The 21,808-nt window shown below is 42.4% G+C and overlaps 1 protein-coding gene and 1 pseudogene across 1 annotated transcript in view; both read left to right on the top strand.

Annotated features, from left to right (window-relative positions):
* UBR3 (ubiquitin protein ligase E3 component n-recognin 3) overlaps nucleotides 1-21,808 on the top strand; it is an 89,066-nt gene that overhangs the window by 33,867 nt on the left and 33,391 nt on the right. The window contains exons 19-26 of the mRNA XM_053359955.1: nucleotides 1,652-1,748; nucleotides 3,897-4,038; nucleotides 4,724-4,828; nucleotides 6,592-6,765; nucleotides 8,479-8,939; nucleotides 13,298-13,386; nucleotides 19,366-19,515; nucleotides 20,292-20,425. Coding sequence (XP_053215930.1) covers nucleotides 1,652-1,748; nucleotides 3,897-4,038; nucleotides 4,724-4,828; nucleotides 6,592-6,765; nucleotides 8,479-8,939; nucleotides 13,298-13,386; nucleotides 19,366-19,515; nucleotides 20,292-20,425 — 1,352 coding nt within the window. The remainder of the gene's footprint in view (nucleotides 1-1,651; nucleotides 1,749-3,896; nucleotides 4,039-4,723; nucleotides 4,829-6,591; nucleotides 6,766-8,478; nucleotides 8,940-13,297; nucleotides 13,387-19,365; nucleotides 19,516-20,291; nucleotides 20,426-21,808) is intronic.
* Nucleotides 18,114-18,268, top strand: LOC128403196 (uncharacterized; annotated as a pseudogene).

The following is a 21,808-nucleotide window of genomic DNA, read 5'->3' as shown; positions in this document are numbered from 1 at the left end:
TTCAACTTTTTTGCTTTTCCTTCCCTAATTCCTCTCTTTAAACAAGTGGTTGTTTTTCACACTTTGAACACCATCATGATATGTACAAGAACCAAAATAGTTGATCGGCGAACAGGTTACATTGTAATTGTGTATGTTGAGTAATGATAATAAAGATACGTGTTTGAGGATGTTGGCACAAAACTGAAACACTTAGCTGCTGAAAACCTGCATTGTGGTTGAGCATGCACGTAGGTTAAGCCAAACCTTATCTAAACATAGACAAACATGTGGGCACTGAGGGGAATGTGCTACTCCTTCCCTGGTCCTGCTGCTGCCATGCTACCCAGTGCTAAGATGCAGTTTGGCTTAGCATTATGTGTGATCCCATGCTCATGGTTTGTCTTGTTTTAGACAAACCAACAGTTGTATCTAGAGCAAAGTTTTAAACCATAAACCTCAGGGCCAGCTTTAGAGCATCCCATTTGATGGTGCTCTTGTGCCTACCAGATATGGGACCATTCTTCTTATCCGAAAGGTGTTTCAGAGTGAGCACTAGAACACCTCCAAGATCCAACGTAAGTGTGGCCATACTTAAGATTGGATTTGAGGAGTGGACTGTCCATTGAGTAGTCTTGTGTGTGCATACGTTATGTGTATTACATTACAGTTGTACCTCGGCTTAAGTACTTAATTCGTTCCGGAGGTCAGTTCTTAACCTGAAACTGTTCTTAACCTGAAGCACCGCTTTAGCTAATGGGGCCTCCTGCTGCCGCCATGCCGCCACCGCATGATTTCTGTTCTCATCCTGAAGCAAAGTTCTTAACCCGAGGTACTATTTCTGGGTTAGCGGAGTCTGTAATCTGAAGCATATGTAACCTGAAGCATATGTAACCTGAGGTACCACTGTATTTCTTATCATTTGTGGTATGAGAGTGGTTTGACTCAGTTTTAGGTTGTTTTCATGCTTGATTAGAAAGCAAATGGGCATTTTAACTGATACTCCAAGGGAGAGGTAAGGGAGAGCTTCTTGTAGAGTGACAATGTTTTCCTGCCTCTTGGAACTGGAGAAGTACAGTCCCACTTGGTGATTTCGTAGTGCCCGCCTTTTGGATAAAACTAAGAATTCCTTCTCATTAATGTGTCCTTCTTCTTTTTCGTGTTGTTATTTGAAGTACAGTGGTACCTTGGGTTACATACACTTCAGGTTACATGCGCTTCAGGTTACAGACTCCGCTAACCCAGAAATAGTACCTCGGGTTAAGAACTTTGCTTCAGGATATCGTGCGGCGACAGCAGGAGGCCCCATTAGCTAAAGTGGTGCTTCAGGTTAAGAACAGTTTCAGGTTAAGAACAGACCTCCGGAATGAATTAAGTACTTAACCTGAGGTACCACTGTACATGAATAAACAAAATAATCAGTCAGCTACTTTAGTTCTTAATCATTCAGTATTTTTCAAGCACACCAGTATAAACTCAGGGTTTTAATGGTTGTTAATTGGATTTCATTGTCTAGTGTTTTTTGATGTTTAAATGATCAGGTGAAGCTATGGTATGTTTGTAAGTGATTCTTTGTGTGTGAAGTAATTTGTAGTTATCTTTTTTTAAAAAAGTAAATCTTGAATAAATTTCAGAACTTAATGTCAAACATGTTCTATCTCTTTAACAATAGCTGAAGTCTGGGATAAGGAATTTGACCCAGTCATGGTAATTCTCCGAACTGTTTACCGTAGAGATGTGCAATCTGCGATGGACAGATATACAGCATTGTAAGTTGAATGTATTCTAAAATGAATACTATATTATGTAATAGTAATATACAGTGCCTTTTATTCTTAGGCAGTGAACCCGTTGGCAAGTCATGCAAAGCCAGTTTGTTTTAAATTGTGGCTTAATTGTGATTCTTAATTGTGAATTGTTTGTTCGCTTCAAACAAGCCATGAGAAATAAGACAGAAGTTAGCCCAGATTTGCTACTGACTTTATTTCTTGCTTACCGCTCGTGGTTTGTGTGAATACAAAAACGTTCCATACTCTGACTTGTCTGAGTACACCCTTAAAAGTAGATTGATACTCAATCTGCTGCCATAGTTAGCAAGGGCAAAATCATTCCAATTACATATTGTTCCCACTCACTTGAAACAAATTATTATTCAGCTGGCTTGGGTCGGTATACGGCTGAAGTCCTTACAAGTATAATTTTGTGCTTTTCACTGGTGCAATTCTGTGAAACGTGTACCTTTTAAGTTTTTTTAAAAAAACCTTCGTTTTGTGAAGTGGCATGTCAAAATGATGTATTACCTGCCATTTTGAAGAAATACATAACCTTTTCAATTTTTAGTGAACTGAATAATATGTTCCTTGAAGCCAAGTAAAAACAAATTGGAAGTCAACCTTTTGGATTTCTCCTTCCCTCCCATCTCCTCCCCTCCTACCCAATACTTGCATCTTGAAGAACTGTTCTAGATATACTAACTGGAAATGTTACCCATCTAGAGATTTGCAGTTGTTCTTCATTCCCATCTGTGTGGTACAACTATGTTTACTACCCATATTATTAAAAGGATGATTTATCACGTGGTCAGAAAACAAAGTAAAATTTTTGTTTTCAAGTCTCTTCACTTCCTTGTTTCTGCTTTCCTTTTGTCAGCTGTGAGTTACAGGTTTAAGATGAAATTCTTTGAGCTGAATCGCACTCTGGCAAAAATGGGAACATCCTTTTACCTGAAAAGATTTCGCCCTCCTTCCGCACATCTGGACTTGAGCTCAGTACAGATGTTATGCTTAACTGTCTTAATCAGAGTTAAGAGATTGGAAGCAGGCCACTTTTCTTTGTTGGTATCAACCATGGTGCACCAGAACATCAGCACCAGTATTAATGTTAACTGTAAACCTAGGCTTAGAAACTGGCTTGCAAACCTTTTGAATTTCTCCTCCCCTTCCATTAGTATTTACCATGGTTGCATACTTATCTTGCTGTACTTGGGTTAACACTGACAAGGACAGGAATATAGAGTCCATGTGGAAGGAGGAATGGGGAGTATCAGTTGTGCTGGTGAAATCTAAGACCACAATCCTAAGTACACTTAAAAGAGAGAAAACACACTGAACTCAAGATTCACTTTCGAGTACATGGTGCTGTGGTCTAAACCACAGAGCCTGGGACTTGCTGTTCAGAAGGTCGGCGGTTCGAATCCCCACGACGGGGTGAGCTCCCATTGTTTGGTCCCAGCTCCTGCCCACCTAGCCGTTTGAAAGCAAGTCAAAGCGCAAGTAGATAAATAGGTACTGCTCTGGTGGGAAGGTAAACGGCGTTTCCGTGCACTGCTCTGGTTCGCCAGAAGCGGCTTAGTCATGATGGCCACATGACCCAGAAGCTGTACGCTGGCTCCCTTGGCCAATAAAGCGAGATGAGCGCCGCAACCCCAGAGTCGGTCACAACTGGACCTAATGGTCAGGGGTACCTTTACCTTTACCTTTTACATCCTTAGTACATCTGTTGAGATATGAAGGTGGTGGTTGCCTCACTCTTTTTGTGATCATAATACAAATTCTCAGCTTTCACCATTCTATCTGATTTGCTGTTGGCTTTAGTATTAGAAGAGTCAGAGCCCTGCATCCAGGGTTGGATCCAGTGAAGGCACCCTGTTAGTGCAAGGATTTCTGCTTCCCATCTCTCCCTAGCCCCCTCAAATCTGTTCCTGGATTATGGCGAAAACCCATAATGCATTTGAGCCTATTTTATAACTGGCACCTGGCTTTCAAAATGTTCGGTGCAAGCATTTTTAATTTTTCATTTACCACCAGAAATGCTGAAAAGGGCATGCAGTCAAATGGGCATTCGTTGAGTATCACAGTTCTCAGTTGTATCCTCTGTAGCATTAACTTTGAGCAGGTTATTTTCTGGTTCTCTTACAGCTTAAAACAAAGTGGGAAAGTGCATGGAAACCCCTGGCCTCCTTACAAGAAACGGACACATTTACACCCAAGCTACAAAGGACTCATGAGGCTGTTGCACTGCAAAACTTTACACATTGTGTTATTCACTCTGCTCTACAAGGTACTACTGAATTGTTGGAGTAGGGAGGGGGAACCAAGGGACACAAAGCTACTTCAGACTTTACATAATTTTGGTTTGTGGAGGATGTTTGCTGTGGGTACAATTTTGAAACAGTGAAATAAAATTAAAAATTTAAGCCAAGTAATACCCTGATCCATTTTTAAAACTTGTTTTTCCAAGGGGAAATGGAACGTAACTGAATACATTTTAAGATTATTGTTAAGAGAAAATAGTGCCTCAAAGCCCTCTTGTTTTGCTCCTGTCCTGAAACATTCTGCACATTTTCTCAGCTATACAGGCTCAAGCTAAACTAGGTGGCCAGACTAGAATTTTTGAAACCTCATCTTGGGCTCATTTCTCTCTCTCCCTCCCTCTCCCTCCCTCTCTGTGTACTTCTTTAATTTGTTCCTTAAAATTAAAGCTTGCATATTTCCACAACACAAACATTTTCTAGTTGTGCTTGGGAAGGTGGTGCTGTGTGTTTGTGAATTGTGACCACCATTTTTCTCTTGGTAAATCGTTAGCAGCTGTCATTCTGAGAGGTTTTCCTGTACTGAATACTGAATCATGTGGAACTGATGTAGCTATATATTATTTCTTTCTGTTTCCCCTCCCCTCCCGCCAAATTCTGAAGTGGAAAAATTTTGAAAGGGAAAAAGGAAACTAACATTTACTTTTGCTTTAGATCTTAATGGATCATCAAAATCTGTCGGAACATGTCCTTTGCATGGTTTTATATTTGATTGAGTTGGGACTAGAGAACTCATCCGAGCAGGAAGCTGATGAAGAAGTAAGTGCTGACATTTCTGTACCTTTTTTGGTGTTGTGCTTGTATCTAGAACTACATTTTTATTTTATAGACAATATATTTGCTCTGCTCACAGCAAACCTTTATTGGAATGGAGGGGTGGGGGTAAGACAATTTTCATTCCTCCCTCCCTCCTGTGTCCCTTGGAAAATTACTTGGGTGGGCTAGGGGACCCTCCAGAACAGCATGGGAGGTGGCACTGTGGACTGTAGGAGGAGGTGGACATTACTGAAAGTTGCCCCTTTCCTACAGTTAGAGCCTCTGTTGACATGGCGTAGTGTTTAGAGTGCTGCCTTTGGCCCTGGGAGACCAGGGTTCAAATCTCCACTCAGCCATGAAGCTCACGGGGTGAGCATGGGGCAGCTACTCACTCTCAGCCTAACCTACCTCACAGGGTTGTATGTTTGTCACCTTGAACTCCTTCCATGAAAAGTGAGCTCATTAAAGAAGGCCCCAGACCGTCCTTCTCCAACCTTGGGCTACGCTCCCATCTGGGAACTTGGGGTTGGAGAAGACTGCCTTAGACCCTTCCTCTGTTGGCGGAAGGACATTTTGGATCCAATCCACTATCATGTCAGAGCCTTATTATTTATTTATTTTTAATCATTTTTTTTATTCAAAATTAAAACAAAACCTATTATCCAGAAACATATCATCCTTATTCCCCCCCCATTTTTCATCCCTCCCCCTCCCCCCCCCCCAGAAACCCGACTTCCCTCAGTTCCAGTCTTTGATTTCTCTAAAAATGCTGTTTTCTGCATGTTACACAGATGTATAGATCCTCAAACTATTTAGCTGATTATGATCAATAAAAAGTTTGTGGATGTTTATTCAAAACCAGCCAAGGAGTCCAGTTCGCTTTGTTGCGTCTTCAAATACTTTGTCAAGGGTTCCCATTCATCTTTAAAGTCACAGTTATCCTTGTCCCGTAGCTTGTGTGTCAGTTTTGCCAGTTCTGCATAGTCCATCAATTTTTCTTGCCATGATTCTTTAGTTGGGGTTTCTTCAGTTTTCCATCCTTGAGCCTTATTTTAATGGTGGGCTGCTCATTGGGGGTGGGGGTTGGCCCCTAGGAGTAACTCAAAGACCTCTAGTACAGTGAGCTCAGAGCCTGAAAATCCCAACTCAGTCATGAGCCCACCAGGTGGCTTTAGGCAAGCTAAACAGCCTCAGCTCACCAGGTGCCATACAGGGATAGCAATACTTCACAAGGCTATCATGGCAACACGAGAACGGGGCCTTCTCTGCAGTTGCTCCCTGTCTGTGGAATGCTCTCCCCAGGGAAGTTCGCCTGGCATCTTCATTATACACCTTTAGGCGCCAGGCAAAAGCGTTCCTTTTTAACCAGGCCATTGGTTAATTTGATTTACATCCTATGCCCTTTTAAAATGTGGTTTTTTGTGGTGGAGGGCGCTGTTGGGTTGTTGTTTTTATTTTTATTATGTGTTTTGTGGTTTTATATCTTGATTTTATTATGTGAACCACCCTGAGACCCCCCGGGTATAGGGCGGTATAGAAATTCAATAAATAATAATATTGGGAGAATGTATATGGCGCATAACATTGCATAGTACTGTCACCTTAGTATTTCCCCCAGCACTTAAAGTGCTCTGTAAATACTAAGATGGCAGCCCCAGTTATTCAGGAATAATTTTCCTCCATGTGCGGATTGGATGGGTTGCACTGACCACATCTGGTGCTGATGGCCTGCTTTCTTTTTGTTTGTTTAATGGCTGATGTGCCAGGATTCCATGGGAGGACAAGAGCGCTGCCACGATAGTTGGTTCCCAGGGAATAACTTGGTGTCTAACATGCGCCACTTCATTAATTACGTGCGCGTCAGAGTCCCAGAGATGGCCCCAGAGGTGAAAAGAGAACCACCTGCAAGTACCAGCGCCGATGGCTCAGCAGCTTCTCAGGTAAGGATGAGATCTTGCAGATTTATTATTACGGTTCAGGATCTCATAAGTCAATGCTGACCTCAAGGCCTTTTGCCTTTATGTGGTTGAATTAAGCTTTGCTGAACTTATAGCTGCCCATATTTGATACTTCAAGACCTGGTATGTAATAATCACATTTCTTAGGGTGTTTTAATACCATCCTTTTCCCTCCAACTTCCCAGAATACCAGGCGGCCTAAAGGACTTCAGAGAGAGGTAGAATTCTGTGTATCTTGCGTTCTAATGGCAAGATGGCTTTAGCTGTGCTGACCCTAACTTCCCTGCAATTCCACAGTCTTTTCAAGAATGTTATTAAGAAATAGCCGCCATTGCATATTTCTAACGATTGTGTTAAAAAAAAGTGCATTGGCCTAGAAACCCTGGCAATCCTTTTTGGTTCCAAATTAATTGTGCCATCTGCTGGAGATAACCTTTTTTTAAAAGGGGGGGGGGAGAATTGCTAGCCTGTTGGAATAAATACTGGCTGCTTTGAGTGTGTGTGAATTTCTGCTGCGGTTCTTGCTAACATTTAATAATGCTGCTGCTCTTTAGCTTCCCATTTTCAATAAGCCTGGCCCTCAATTTTGTTAGAAATTACTTGAAATGATAAATGGTTAGTTGATTCATCTTTGTGAACACATGATTAACTTGTTTGAATGATTTATAGCCAATTCATAATGGGGTTGCCACCTTTTCGGGTGGAGGGATGGTGAAGAACAGAGCCATGGCTCATTTTCTTATAGTAAATCAAGTATACACTACTACATATTTCATTAGCAGCAAGGCTGTGCTAAAAGGAAAATGCTTAATGGAAGGCAAGCATCACAGTTATTTTTTAAGGACAGAGCAGCAACTCCGTAAAATAATCACATTTGTCATGGTATAGCAGGTATGGCCTTAACCGTGACTGAACTTAACATCTGCAACTACATTTGGTTATGATTAAGGCTAACCAAGACTGGAAATCTGAGAGAACCTTGGTTACACTTAACTGCTAATCATATTTGGGTTTGGATACAACCCTAAACCATAGCTTGTTCAGCTTTAACCCACCCAAGCCAACTAATTATGGTTTGTGTGAGGTCAACAAACCACTAGCTGAAATTATGGTTTTACGTTGGCTTGTGTTAACTGTGATTTGTTGTATCAAAACTCAGTATCGTGGCTTAATCCTAGTCCATGCCTCTGCCAAAACGTTTGGAAACCAAAGCACGGCTTCTGATTGGCTGCAGGAAGCTCCTGCAGCCAGTCAGAAGCCCCACCTGACATTTGGCTTCCAAAAATAGTTCACAAACCAGAACAGTCACTTCTGGTTTTCAGCATTCAGGAGCCAAAATGTTCGAGAACTAAGCTGTTCGAAAACCAAGGTACGACTGTACTTAATTGTGGGTAAGATCAGCGGGGGGCAGGATGTCTTCTTCAGAAGGGAAAGCTGGAGAGGCAGATGATCCTGCGGCCTGCTTTTAATTGCATTACTTCGTTAAGCATTTGGGAGTTGTATGTGTGCACCAGCCTCGGGAGATTGCGAAGTATATTTTAAATGTGAATGTACTTTTAAGGTGTGGCAGTTTTTGTTTTAAACAGCTAAGTAACTAATTGAAATTATTTTAAACGTAATTTTAGTTTAGCTTGTAGTTTTCATACTTACTGATTACTATATCTAATGCCCTTTTCTTAATTTCCCCCCGTTAAGAATTCAGGAACAGCACAAGTGTTCAGTCTGGTTGCAGAGCGCAGAAAGAAGTTTCAGGAAATCATCAATCGGAATACTACTGAAGCCAATCAGGCTGTTCGACCCAAGACTTCAATGAAGTGGTCTGCTCCAGGTGCAACTCCCCAGCTGACAACAGCTATCTTGGAAATCAAGGAAAGCATATTGTCTTTGCTAGTGAAGCTTCACCATAAACTGTCAGGAAAGCAGAACTCTTATTACCCACCCTGGCTGGATGACATGGAAACGTTAATTCAGTGCGAAAACCCTAAGTACTTACATGGGGATGGAATGACTGCGGTGGAAAGGATTTTATTGAAAGCTGCACTTCAAAGCAGATTGAACAAACGTATCATTGAAGAAATATGTAGAAAAGTGACTCCACCTGTACCACCAAAAAAGATTAGTCCGGCAGAGAAGAAAATTTTGGACAAAGAAGAAAGGTAATTGGTGGCGGCGGCGGTGGGGGAGTTTGACAGTATTCTTTGTTAACAGGCTTCTAGTTCTTCATTTGAGACCTTGATGAATTTAGGGCACTGGTTGGCAGTAGACTTGACTAGCGGACTATTGCCAACTATTGTTGATGCTGGAAGAAAACTGACTGGCAGGAAGAGCTAGGGAAATGGGTGCTTTCTGCATTTCCTTTCCCCTTGTACCCATGTCTCAAGAGGGGAAATGTTGTCATAATCTGCCCTCCACTGTCTTAACAGGGCAGCAGTTCTAAGGGCGTGTGCGTGAATGCATTAATTCTACCGGGGTACCGGTTTACAACCATAATCCGTTCCGGAGGTCTGTTTGTAAACCAAAACAGGTTGTAACCCAAGGCGCGCTTTCGGCAATGGGGCCTCCAAAAAAAATTTGTTTGTAATCCAAAAAAAAAATATGGGTTGTAATCCAAAAAAAGTTTGCAAACCAGGACACACACTTCCGGGTTTGACGTGTTTGTAATCCAAAACGTATGCAAACCAGACTGTTTGCAAACCAAGGTACCACTGTATTTGTATTGCTATAAAACACATTTCCCCCCTCTAAACCTTATTGGCAGTGTGTGCTTAGTGTGATACCCACACATGAGCTTTCGTAAGAGTCACTTTGCGACCTATACAGTGGTACCTCGGGTTACATACACTTCAGGTTACAGACTCTGCTAACCCAGAAATAGTGCTTCAGGTTAAGAACGGACCTCCGGAACAAATTAAGTACTTAACCTGAGGTATCGCTGTACTGCTGTGTTTGCGCTAGCAGTTACCTGATAGAGTAACCTGAGCAGGCAAGACTGCGTGTCATCCTGACTCTTTTTGTGGATCCCCACCCCCAGTGTGTGGTGAAATGGGGGCCAGGCCCCTCCCTCCACACCTTTCATGCTGCTTCTCACTCCACCTGACCATCAAATCACCAAGTTGCTTGGGAGCCATTGCAGTATTTCTTTGCGGAGGTAAAGGTGAAGGACCCCTGACAGTTAAGTCCAGTCACGAACAACTCTGGGGTTGCAGCGCCCATCTTGCTTTAATGGCCGAGGGATCCGACGTTTGTCCACAGGCAGTTTTTCCCGGTCATATGGCCAGCATGACAGCCGCTTCTGGCGAAACCAGAGCAGCGCATGTAAACGCTGTTTACCTTCCCACCGGAGTGGTACCTATTTATCTACTTGCACTTTTGGGAGGTGCTTTCAAACTGCTGGGTTGGCAGGAGCAGGGACCGAGCAACGGGAGCTTACCCTGTCATGGGGATTCGAACCACCGACCTTCTGATCGGCAAGCCCTAGGCTTAGTGGTTTAGACCACAGCGCCACCCGTGCCTCTTTGTGGAGGAGAGAACATCAAAAGTCATTTGGCATGTGGAAGGACCTATGCTGGCAGTTCCTCCCCAAACCAGCATTGATTCTCCGTGACCATTTGGGGCAATGCTGCTATGTGGAAAACTCCTCTCCTCCCCTCCTCACTCCTGTCTGCCATGGGGCTTCTGAAAACAATGCTCATGGTGGTTTGATTGATTGATTGATTGATTGATTGTATTTGTACAGAGCTGTACTGCAGCTACTCCATGCTGCAAACATACTGTGTGACTCTTAAATATATATTTTTAAAAATAATTTTTGTTGATGCTCTTTTCTCATAATAAACATTCAATATCACCACTTAGCATTCATTTTCTAGTTTCCCCCCTCCCTGCTGAACGGACTCAAGCTGCTTCTTGCTCTCCCCCCACCCACCCACCCACTCGTTGCTAATGCAGCGACAAGGTAGCAGGGAAGCTGCAGCGAGTTACTCCCCGTTCGGCTGGCCTCCTCAAGACCCCAATCTTCCGTGGGGCTTTTTCAGGGGTGCGCGTAGCCCTAGCGCTTCCCCTACAGGTCCAAAATAGCCCGGAACGGTCATCTCTTAACCAGACGATCCGTTTCGTGCTGCCATTCCGCTCCGCAGACTCTTAAATATTGGGAAAGCGTGGGACCTGCCGTGAAATGTATATTTTTAAGGAATCGCCTTATCTCCGTGATTTCAAATTGCTTAATCCCCCCCAAATATTGTGTTTTAATTGTTGTAATTCACCCTGCGACCTTAAGGTGAAGGGTGGACAATTAATTAAGAATCCAAATTGGCCTCATGAGGATTGAGTGTGCCTGGTGGCTACAGAATGCTGAAGGACTGTTTCGGGGAGGAGGGGATATGGAACTGAGTGGCTGGAACCCGGAACAAGGAGCACTCATTGCACTGCAACTTTTTTTGCTGTTGATATTTAGGGTTTGCCCCCCCTCCTTTTGCACTAGCACAAACCTTGGGGCTCCCTCAGTTCTGCAGATCCTTTTCATACGTTTGTATAGGTCATGCAGCTGTTTTAGCTACGTATGGCAATAGCTCACTCCTGGAAATAGAGGAAATGATGCTTGCAAAAAGCCTTGACAGGAGAGGACGGGGAGGGGAGCGGGGAGTTGCGTACATATGCTTTTGTGTAAATCCAAAACGAAGATGAATCTCCGCAGGCAATTAAGCTGTTTTGTGTGACCTCAGTGTGTGGAAGGAAGTCGGTAGGAATACAGAGTCCAGTTTGCCATAATGAAGACGGAGCAGGCTGTGAGCAGTCAATGATGACCTATTTTCTGGTTTCTTCGTCCTGCAAAGACAAACTTGACATCACCCACATAAGTCGTTGCCATAGAAACCAAGGCATGGAGCTAAAGAAGAATTCAGCAGTGCTGCTTTGCAATATTTTTTCAATCATGGTGCGGAGCCCCCTGGGCCATGGTAGAAAATCACTGAGCTGTACTGAATTTGTCAGTTTGCTATGGCCTCCTTATTAAGGGTCTCTATTTACAGTTAGCCTGTTTAGCAAAGGCATAGCATGCGCTGAGAGGAATTCCCAGGGGGCGGCGGTGGGGTTCAGTATTATGAAAGCTGCCTCATGTTCTTGATACACCCTCCTTAAATGGGACTAAATTGTGCTTAACTGGGTACTCAGTTGCACTTGTCATATAATAAGTGATGCTGACGATGTGACGGTGATTTTAAATTGCATAAGCTCAATCTTTGGTATCCTTGAAGATCTAGAAGGTTAACTGCATAAGTTACATAATTTTTTTAAAAATGGGAATAAAAACTTGCTTGTGCATATTCCTCTCATCGAAAGCCACAATTTGGATGAGAGGATTTACGCGCTTGTTAAAGCTATGAAAAATATTTGGTGCCATGTCCTTTGCGTATATCGGCAGCTAATAAGTCCGTTATTGTGACAGGATAATGGCAAAAAAGCATTGTATCTAGGGCAGAAGAATTCTGATTTGTTCTTGACAAGAGGTTTGTGCTGTCAAGTTAACAATTCCACTAGCTGTGTAATTACGTTTTCCGTAGGCTTTTGTGCTGTTTCTCTAGAGTTTTTAGGGAAGCTCACATCCTTCTCTGAGACCGTAAAAGCATGGTTTTTGGTTGTGCAAAGCCCCAGCGTTTTAACTGAGTCAGGTTCCTAATAATATCAACATTCATTTTCTGCATACATTTCATCCTGTTGTGACTGTTGTTTTTTTAATAAACCTTGTATTTTTATGTTGTGAACCGCCGAGATCTATGGACAGAAGGCGGTATACAAATTTAATTGATTATAATAATAATAATAATAATCTGCCACATCTGCAATCACACTTTTCCCCACCCTGTCTTGACCAAGCCTTGAGATTTTCCAGGGAAGGCCAAGGCTCCTTAGCATACTGTCTTGATGTGTTACACAACATGCTGTTATGTGGGAGAGGGTCTCCTCTGTAGTGGTGCCCTACTTTCAGTATGCCCTCCACTCTGGCACCAATCTTCTTTTTATTTTGGTGTCAGGCTAAAACCGGGTTATTTAGCCATTTGTAATGGGCCTTTGCTTGTTTTTAAGATTCTTTACTGTTTCATTGTGCATCCATTCCTGATCTGTAGTTGGGAGTTGTTTTAATTACTACTGTGTCCCACTCTGAAATGCTTGGATGGAGGATATATTTTAATCAATTAATAAAATGTGGTCAATAAAGCCCTCTCTGCAGTGTGGGTGGAGCATGTTCTGCTCCTGTCTTAGACTTGTCTGGAGTTCAACTAAGAAGAGAAGGAAGAGGTAGAGGGCAAGCATAGATCAAGGGCTTCTGGTATATTTGGTCATTAAAGCTTTGGGGTCTTGGGAGACTGACATGCAATAACATCGGGCAAAATGATAGTTTCAGGCTTTATGTAACGTTTAAGATCTTCTTGTACTCTGCCAACCTAAAAACAGAGCTTATGAATTGAGCTGTCTTGGCATTTGTTCACAATTGCCCACCTTCTTCTCTTTCACCTAGGCGACAGAAGGCCAGGGAGAGGCAACAAAAGTTGTTGGCTGAATTTGCATCAAGGCAGAAAAGCTTTATGGAAACCGCCATGGATGTTGGTACGGTTTTATTCTCCATTTTTCTTAATGTGTTTTTTTTTTCAGGTCTCAAGATCTTTGCAAAAGAGGCTAAAGGAGTATTGTTTCCTAGGGCACATTTAATGATAAGAAACAGGATATTTAGACTTAAGGGAGCAAGAAACAGCTTCCCCACTAGAGTTTATCATAGAACCCTCAAGGAAAGTTCTTGCTGTTGCCATAAAAGAAGTGGCTCAGTCTTCTGGTTTAGCCACATAACTGTAGTGATGGCCCTCCACTCAAATCTATTCAAATCCTGCATATAAACTTACCCAGCAGCTTTGTGCATGGGGTTGAAATGGTAGGGGAGGGTAAAAGGAGCCCCAAAAGCTCACTGAAGGTTCTGGGGAGATGATGGGCAAATGCCATCTCCCAGTGTTCCTACCAAAAGTGAATGGAACTCCTGGAGGATAGCTCCACAATTACCTGGCAGGGACCTCAGTTATATTATTAGCACTCAGGATGTTGTTCTTTAGTCGTGTCCGACTCTTCGTGACCCCATAGACCAGAGCACGCCAGGCACTCCTGTCTTCCACTGCCTCACACAGTTTGGTCAAACTCACGCTGGTAGCTTCGAGAACACTGTCCAACCATCTCGTCCTCTGTCGTCCCCTTCTCCTTGTGCCCTCAATCTTTCCCAGCATCAGGGTCTTTTCCAGGGGGTCTTCTCTTCTCATGAGGTGGCCAGAGTATTGGAGCCTCAGCTTCAGGATCTGACCTTCCAGTGAGTACTCAGGGTTAATTTTCTTCACAATGAATAGGTTTGATCTTCTTGCAGTTCATGGGACTCTCCTTCAGGACCACAATTCAAAAGCATCAATTCTGCGGCGATCAGCCTTCTTTGTGGTCCAGCTCTCACTTCCATACATTACTACTACCAAATATGGCTGGATGATTTTGTAGGACTGACAGGATACCGTTTTCTCTTATCTCTCCTAAGCATCTATTAGAAACACAGGAGTTATCAGCACCCTATCCACATAGAGTGTGTCTGAAGCTTCAGGGCTACTACCCAAACCACTTCTCAAAAAAGAGAGGTGGGAGATTGGGTTCTAGCTAAGCAAGGGAGTTCAGGAAGTGGCTTTTTGATCAAGCACTGCCCAGTCAACCTTTGTATCATTTCCACTTCCTCTAGCCAGACTTTGCTACCTAGGGTTGATTTGCCAGTCCATTCTGGAGATACTTCCCACATCGCTTGATTGAGCATTTCGTAAGCCACCCCGAGAAATCATTAAAGGGCAGGATGTGAGTGCTTTGGTGGGTAGTATTGGTGGATGGTACATTTCCGGACACAATTCAAAGTGTTGATGCTGACCTTTCAAGCCCCCCATTGTTCAGCCCGGACACTCAGGTCCAGCTCTGAGGGCCTTCTGGCGCCTCCCTCGCTGCAAGAAGCGAAGCTACAGGGAACCAGGCAGAGGGTCTTCTCGGTAGTGCCGCCCACCATATGGAATTCCCTCCCATCAGATGTCAAGGAAATAAACAACTATCTGATGTTTAGAAGCTATCTGAAGGCAGCCCTGATTAGGGAAGCTTTTAAGGTTTGATGTTTTATTGTGCTTTTAATATTTTGCTGGAAGCCACCCAGAGTGGCTGGAGAAACCTAGCCAGATGGGCGGGTTATAAATAATTTATTATTATTATTATTATTTTATATTATTATTATTATTATTATTATTATTATTATTATCACCATCATCATCAAATAATCAAGACAATAATGTGCTCCCCAAGACCCAGGTTCTGGCTCAGCAGATAAACTGGTAGATCCAGTGTCTGATGCCAAACAGAAGTGATTTGGAGAGAGTGAGAAGACAAGCCAAGAAGTAGGACATTTTCTGTGTTGACCTGAAACAATTCTGTGTAAGGGCTAGAATAGCAGCAAAGTCATCTGCCATCTCTGTAGCTTTTGTCTAAGCAATCTGGTTGCTGCATGGTTGGGAAGCTACCTGAGAAAACTGTGTGTGCCACCTTGAGTTCCTTATAGTAATAATACTGATAATAATTTCTTTTTTTTATACTCTGCCCATCTGGCTGGGTTTCCCCAGTTCCTTGGGGGTAAGGCAGAATAAAAATGCAATACATACATAAGAACTCATGAGTGGCCAACCAATGGTGCAAGTCAGGGATAGCAGGACCTGATGGAAAACCCATCGGTCCCCATTCCTGGTATAAGCGGTTGGATTTTGTGACACTGCTATTGTCAATGGAGAAAGACACATTCAGTCCATATTGCTTCAGATGGCTGACTTTCAAAACTGTCTGACTTGCAAGTGGAATCACCTCATTTTAGAATTTTATCACTTGTGATTTTTTAAAAAAATTATACAGAACTTAATGTGTTGTGATTTAATGTTAATCCAGAGAATTCATATGGAACATCCTTTTGACAAGTGGGTAATACTCTTTTTCTAGTCTCTTATTAACTCAGCGTGATTCTGCAGCCCAGCTTTCAATTCCTGGAGCAAATTATTTTTGAGGAGTTGCGGGTAGGGAATAGCAAGGTGACACATGGTTTTCCCAGCACCTCTCCTTCTGGATTTTATAGGACAATAGATTAGCTTCTACTCGTTGCCTGGGAATACACATGCTGTGTTAGGGCAAAATATATTAAGATTTTGAGAGTTGCTTCCGTGCTTGGAGACCACCTTGACACACAGTGCTTTGCAAGAGCAATGTTCCTTCCAGTTAACAGATTGCAAACCACACTTAGCATGTGGGGTTTCCAGTGCTTAAGCTAAGACATTGCAGAAACATACAATATTTAGTCTTAAGTTATGCATTATTCTCATGGATCAGATACATTGGCTGAGATAATTTCAGTAACCTAGTGCTACTTGATATTTGATTTGAGGGTTTTGCTCTGTTTTGTTTTTAAAGATTTGTACATTTGACATTGTTGAAAGCTGTCTATGGGCAATTAGGAATACCAACCATACATTTTATCCCCAGTTCCTTTATTCACAGTAATCTACTATTAGCTGGTTAAAAACCAGTTGTGGCTAGTGGTAGCAATTGCCCTAGTGTAGTGGTAATAGTATACACCAGGCTTCCGCAACCTCAGCCCTCCAGATGTTTTGAGACTACAATTCCCAGCATCCCTGGCCACTGGTCCTGCTAGCTAGGGATCATGGGAGTTGTAGGCCAAAAACATCTGGAGGGCGGAGGTTGAGGAAGCCTGGTATACATTTATTTTCCCAGTTGCTTACAAATGCCTAGGTAATCTCAATATGACCCACTACCGCTGCTACTGCTGCTGCTGCTGCTGCTACTACTACTACTACTACTACTACTAATAATAATAATAATAATAACAACAACTTATTATTTATACCCCACCCATCTGGCTGGGTTTCCCCAGCCTCTCTGGGCGGCTTCCAACGAAAGATTAAAAATACATTAAAACATCAGTCATTAAAAGCTTCCCTAAACACGGCTGCCTTCAGATGTCTTCTAAACATCAGATAGTTGTTTATTTCTTTGACATCTGATGGGAAGGTGTTCCACAGGGCAGGCGCCACTACCAAGAAGGCCCTCTGCCTGGTTCCCTGTAACCTCACTTCTCGCAGTGAGGAAACTGCCAGAAGGCCCTCAGCACTGGACCTCAGTGTCCGGGTTGAACGTTGGCGGTAGAGACGCTCCTTCAGGTATACTGGGCCAAGGCAGTTTTAAAAGTCATAATGGAAAATAATGGCTATTTCTGAACCATTGAGAATGTTCCCTTCTCTTATAATAAAGCTGTGATCATGATTCCACTAATTCTAATTAATAATAACGCTTTCACATACTGTTTTTGAGCTGCTGTAGCCTTTTAGCTAGACCCCCAGCCTGTATGATCTAACTGCATAACTATGAACTATGCATTTGCTATATTTAAAGTAATATGTTCAAGTTCTTAATTTAGGCCGGTACTGCAGTGGCTTTGAAATCTGGTTTGGAAAACTTTTTTTTAAAAAAAACTGTTATTAAACAGCACACGGATTTTGTGCCAAAATCTAAAGTAGCTCACCGTGTGCTGTTTTCATGCACTACAGCAATCAGGACACTTAAACAAGATATGCTAGCTTTAGTTAAGTGGTTGATTTAATCAGTTTTATGCAGCTATAGCAATTGCCTAATAAATCAGTGATATTATTGAAGATGCTTTCTCCTTTCCTATACTGAACAACAGAGGTGACTTCCTTATTGTTGCTTTGGTCCTGCTGTTATGTAGTTAGTAATCGAAACATTGCGTATTCAAATCCTATTGATTTCAGCAGGAAAAGTTGAAACAAACATCTTAATAATCTGTCAAAGTACAGGAATACTCAGTGCAGGATGTTCCTTCTGCATGGCTGTGCAGCCTGTGGCAGGAGGGCTAAGCAGATGTAATGGTTAAAACAATAATGAATTGTTTTCTATACAGAGGTATATCCTATGATTCTGTAGATTGACAATTGATTTGTATAGCGTGGTTGACTTCTTTTGTCACAGCAAGCCTTAACATTTGAATGTTTTTATATTCAATACTCAATTGAAAATACTTGCCATTATATTTCCAAAGCTGTTGAAAAGCTTTTTTTAAAGTGATTTATTAGGAAAGCTTTCCTAATGGATTCTTTTTTATCTTTGGAAACGGTGACCTGAATTCCTTTATAGGTTGAAAACAGGAGAAATGTTGTTTTCCTATTTACATAATGTCTAGCTTCCCTGAGAGAAATTAATATGGAAAGACTATACTTTCAGGGATCCCTTCTATAGTGCGTAACTAGAGAAATTAATATAGAAATGAATTGGTTTTTAAACATGAAAACTACTGTATTTATTTCATCTGTTGTTCTTCCAGTTGCCACTGGGTGGTGGTAAAAGTGCATATAGTGTCAAAAACAATAAGCTTAAGTGTCAAAGACAATATGCTTCTTTTTCTTCCTGCTCCCTGGTTTCCCCCCTAGATTTTGGCAGCATTGCCATTAAGAAACTAAAGGAAAACAGCATCTTCCCTGTGACCAAGGTTACACTTTTCTCCTTGCCTGTGATAATGGAGTTCCCTGTCAGGGACGTGAATGTGCAGCCAATCTCTGCAGAAAGCAGTTTTGCCTGCCCAATGCTTGGGATTTTGCTCACCATAGAGCTGGCAGAGCTCCTTGGGCTGTGGTCCCTGGCAACCACCTGGCTGTTGGGGGCTTCAGAAGCACCTTGCAAGGGACTTTGACAGGTGGGCAGAACAACCCACCTATAATTTATCTGATTACATCGGTTTATTGGCCAGTGGCCAATAAACTCCCCTGCCAAAGTTGGTCCAAGTGGGTGGGGACAGATAGTGATCTGGCCCACCGGGTCGTAAGTGTTCCCCACCCCTGTTCTAGTCCCTCAGTGAGAGAAACATCCCACATGATGCTTTCTAAATGTTCTTCTGGTTTTTCTCATCCATTGTCTCATGCCAAGTCCCAACTTTTCAAAGTTTGGATTGAAAAAACAGGAGTTAGATAGATAAGGGGCTATTCAGATAAAACACATGGAATATTCCAATGCCTCCACATTAATTACTAAATCAGTGATGGTGGTGGTTGTTTTATTTGATGTGCATTTCCCTTTTCCTTTTCTGTACATAAGTTTGCTGCAGCTATATAGATTGCAAAACTGGCCAGTGCAGCAGCTTCTCAGTCACTTCCTGCAGTGGAGGTGGGGACAAGTTTGTCCTACCACCCAAATATTGCAAGGAACATGCTTTACTCTCTCTCTCTCTCTCTCTCTCTCTCTCTCTCTCTCTCTCTGTATATATAACATAAACATTATTTATAGTAGCATGGAGATAAAGCTCACTGTGGACAAAATTAAATATATGTGCCATCCTTAGGTGGAAAATAGTAACACGCTGCATTTTATAATTGGTATAATGATCCAGCTGACAGGCCTATCTTGCATTTTACTTACAAGAGTGTACGTTCTTCAATAATGCAGTTTCCTTCCTCTGATCCTTAGAGTCACCAGATGCAGAAATTGCTATGGAGATAGCAACAGCAGAACAGCATGTCCCTGAAGCTGTGTATGATTGTGTTATTTGTGGACAGAGCGGCCCTTCCACTGAGGAGCGACCTGCTGGATTAGTTGTGCTCTTACAGGCCTCTTCAGGTAGGACTGAAGAAACAGCTTACTGAGTTGGAAGAAGATAGGTAGATATCTGAGAATATTTTAATGGCAGCTAGCGTTTGCTGCACTTCAAAGGAGCTGCAAGAAAGGTGTACATACAGCCATCTCACAATGGTATCTCTGGATGCGAACGGGATCCATTCCGGAGCCCCGTTTGCATCCAGAAGTGAACGCAACCCGCATCTGCATGTGCGCGGGTCATGATTCGCCGCTTCCGCACATGCATGCGACATGTGCGCATGTGCGAGCGTTACTTCCGGGTCGCCACAGCGCGCAACCTGAAAATACTTATCCCGAAGCTACTTCAACCCAAGGTATGACTGTATTCTTGAGCTTTTTGTTGTATAAAACCAAAGCGAGGAACCATTTTCGCCCTAAGGGTTGTGTGTCCCATCATGGCAACCTCCACATGCCCCTTATGGACAGGGTCAGAGACCCAAGTGGGTGGGGCAACAGACATGATTCTTACCTTTGCACTGGACGCCGCGTTCTAGACCATGCAGAAGCCAGAGGTTTCTATCCACGCTCACACCCTCTCCACCTGCTATCCAAGAAAGCAAGGTGCATTATCACACTTCGCAAACACGTTTCTGCCGGCAAAAATCACTGGTTAGGAAGCCGTGGACCTAGCCAGGCAAGAGTGTGTGTCCTGCTGGGAGAATATGGTGTGTGGATGTGACCTTTGGCTAAAAAGTAGAAGTACCTCAGTTGCGCTTCGTTTCCCGCTCTGCTGATGACGACATTGTTTCTCCCTGCAGTTTTGGGGCAATGCCGCAATACTACTGAGCCCAAGAAGCTTCCAACCTCTGAAAAGGAGCAGATTTATCCTTGGGATACGTGTGCGGCAGTGTATGAAGCCCGCCTCGCCACTTTACAGCACTTCTTTAAAGATGTAAGTTTTCTGCAGCAGCATGTTGCGATGGTGTTCTGTTTCTTGCGCTTCGTTTAAATATTTAGTTGTATTAACTGCTATAATTTTTCTTACGACTTCTTTGAATTCTAATAGATCTCTAATAGATCTTCTAAACAATCTCTGTGAGTGTTCCACAGGGATGCGAGAACCCGTGTCTCTGATTGTGCACACTGTTCAGTTTAGGACATATATGTTAAAATGCTTGCTCAGCAATGAAAATAGTTGTTTATCAGTGTTACAATTAGGACTGTGGCAAAGCAGCAGTTTTAAGGGCATTTTGTCTCCCAGAAGGGGAGTGCAATTTGAAAGAGAGAGAGCACTTCTTTATGCCAGTGATTTCATCTCCATTCTTCCTCCTCTTCTTCTCCTTCCAAAAAACAAAACCCCGTTTAAAAACTGGGATCAGCAGTGGTGGAACAGAGCCCTTAGCATCATCACATTTCCTCCTAAGAATGTCTCTTGAACTATACAAGCATGTTTGCACAGAAAAAGGAGAGAGGAGTCCACTGTTGTCCTGGCAAACTGTTTCAGGGCCCAGTAGTGGTAGTTCAGAAAAAAATAATACTAAAATTGTTCCACATCATTTGTCACCTACAAATGGAATGGTGGATTTGGCTGGGTCCTGATTACAACTCCTTGTTTGTGAAATGAAATACAACTGAAGGAATTTAAAAAAATATGTTTGGAGTGATTCACTAAGAAATCAGGTGTCATTTTCTGCTTCACTTTGTTGCCATATCTACTACTTCTCATTTACATTGTTTGCTGAAAGGAGCAAAGCTACATGCAAGAACATTTCCTTCTGTAGAGGGGAAACACAATAATTTCACATCCTTATACCTTTTCCTTAGAGCAAATGGGAAGCACGAAACATGACTTTTCAACAACTAGCAGGTAGACCTTGTTACTACATCTAGTTAAAATATTCCCATAAAACCAGAATTTACTTAAATTGTAATCTAAAATCTAAAAGCATTGCTTCCTTTCTAGCCAACCAATGAATGAATAGTTTGGGGTGCATGCATAACCCACTGCACACAAAGAACATTTTCATACATTTCAAACGTTTTAGTCATTTTTACTGTTTAGTTAAACATGCATTTGATTGTGTGAAAAGATCTGAAGTGCCTTGGTACCTATTAGCAGAGCACTTTATTAGCAATTCTAGATCTTTCTGAAATACAGCATCTTGTGCACTGGGAATCCTCCCACTTAGGAAACTGGATTACTCTTTGATTTTTAAAAAAAGTATAGTCCAACTCAGATATTACTTGGATCAAATGTTTTTGCTTTCTTTCAGCTTTCCAGATCATTATTGTGCTAAAATGGTCACAGTAGGAAAGAATTAATCCTTAAATTTCT

Source organism: Podarcis raffonei, chromosome 1 (assembly GCF_027172205.1).
Source record: "Podarcis raffonei isolate rPodRaf1 chromosome 1, rPodRaf1.pri, whole genome shotgun sequence".
In the NCBI taxonomy this organism is placed as follows: Eukaryota; Metazoa; Chordata; class Lepidosauria; order Squamata; family Lacertidae; genus Podarcis; species Podarcis raffonei.
Note: the sequence above shows the minus strand (reverse complement) of the source record. Positions and strands in the feature narration are given on the sequence as shown.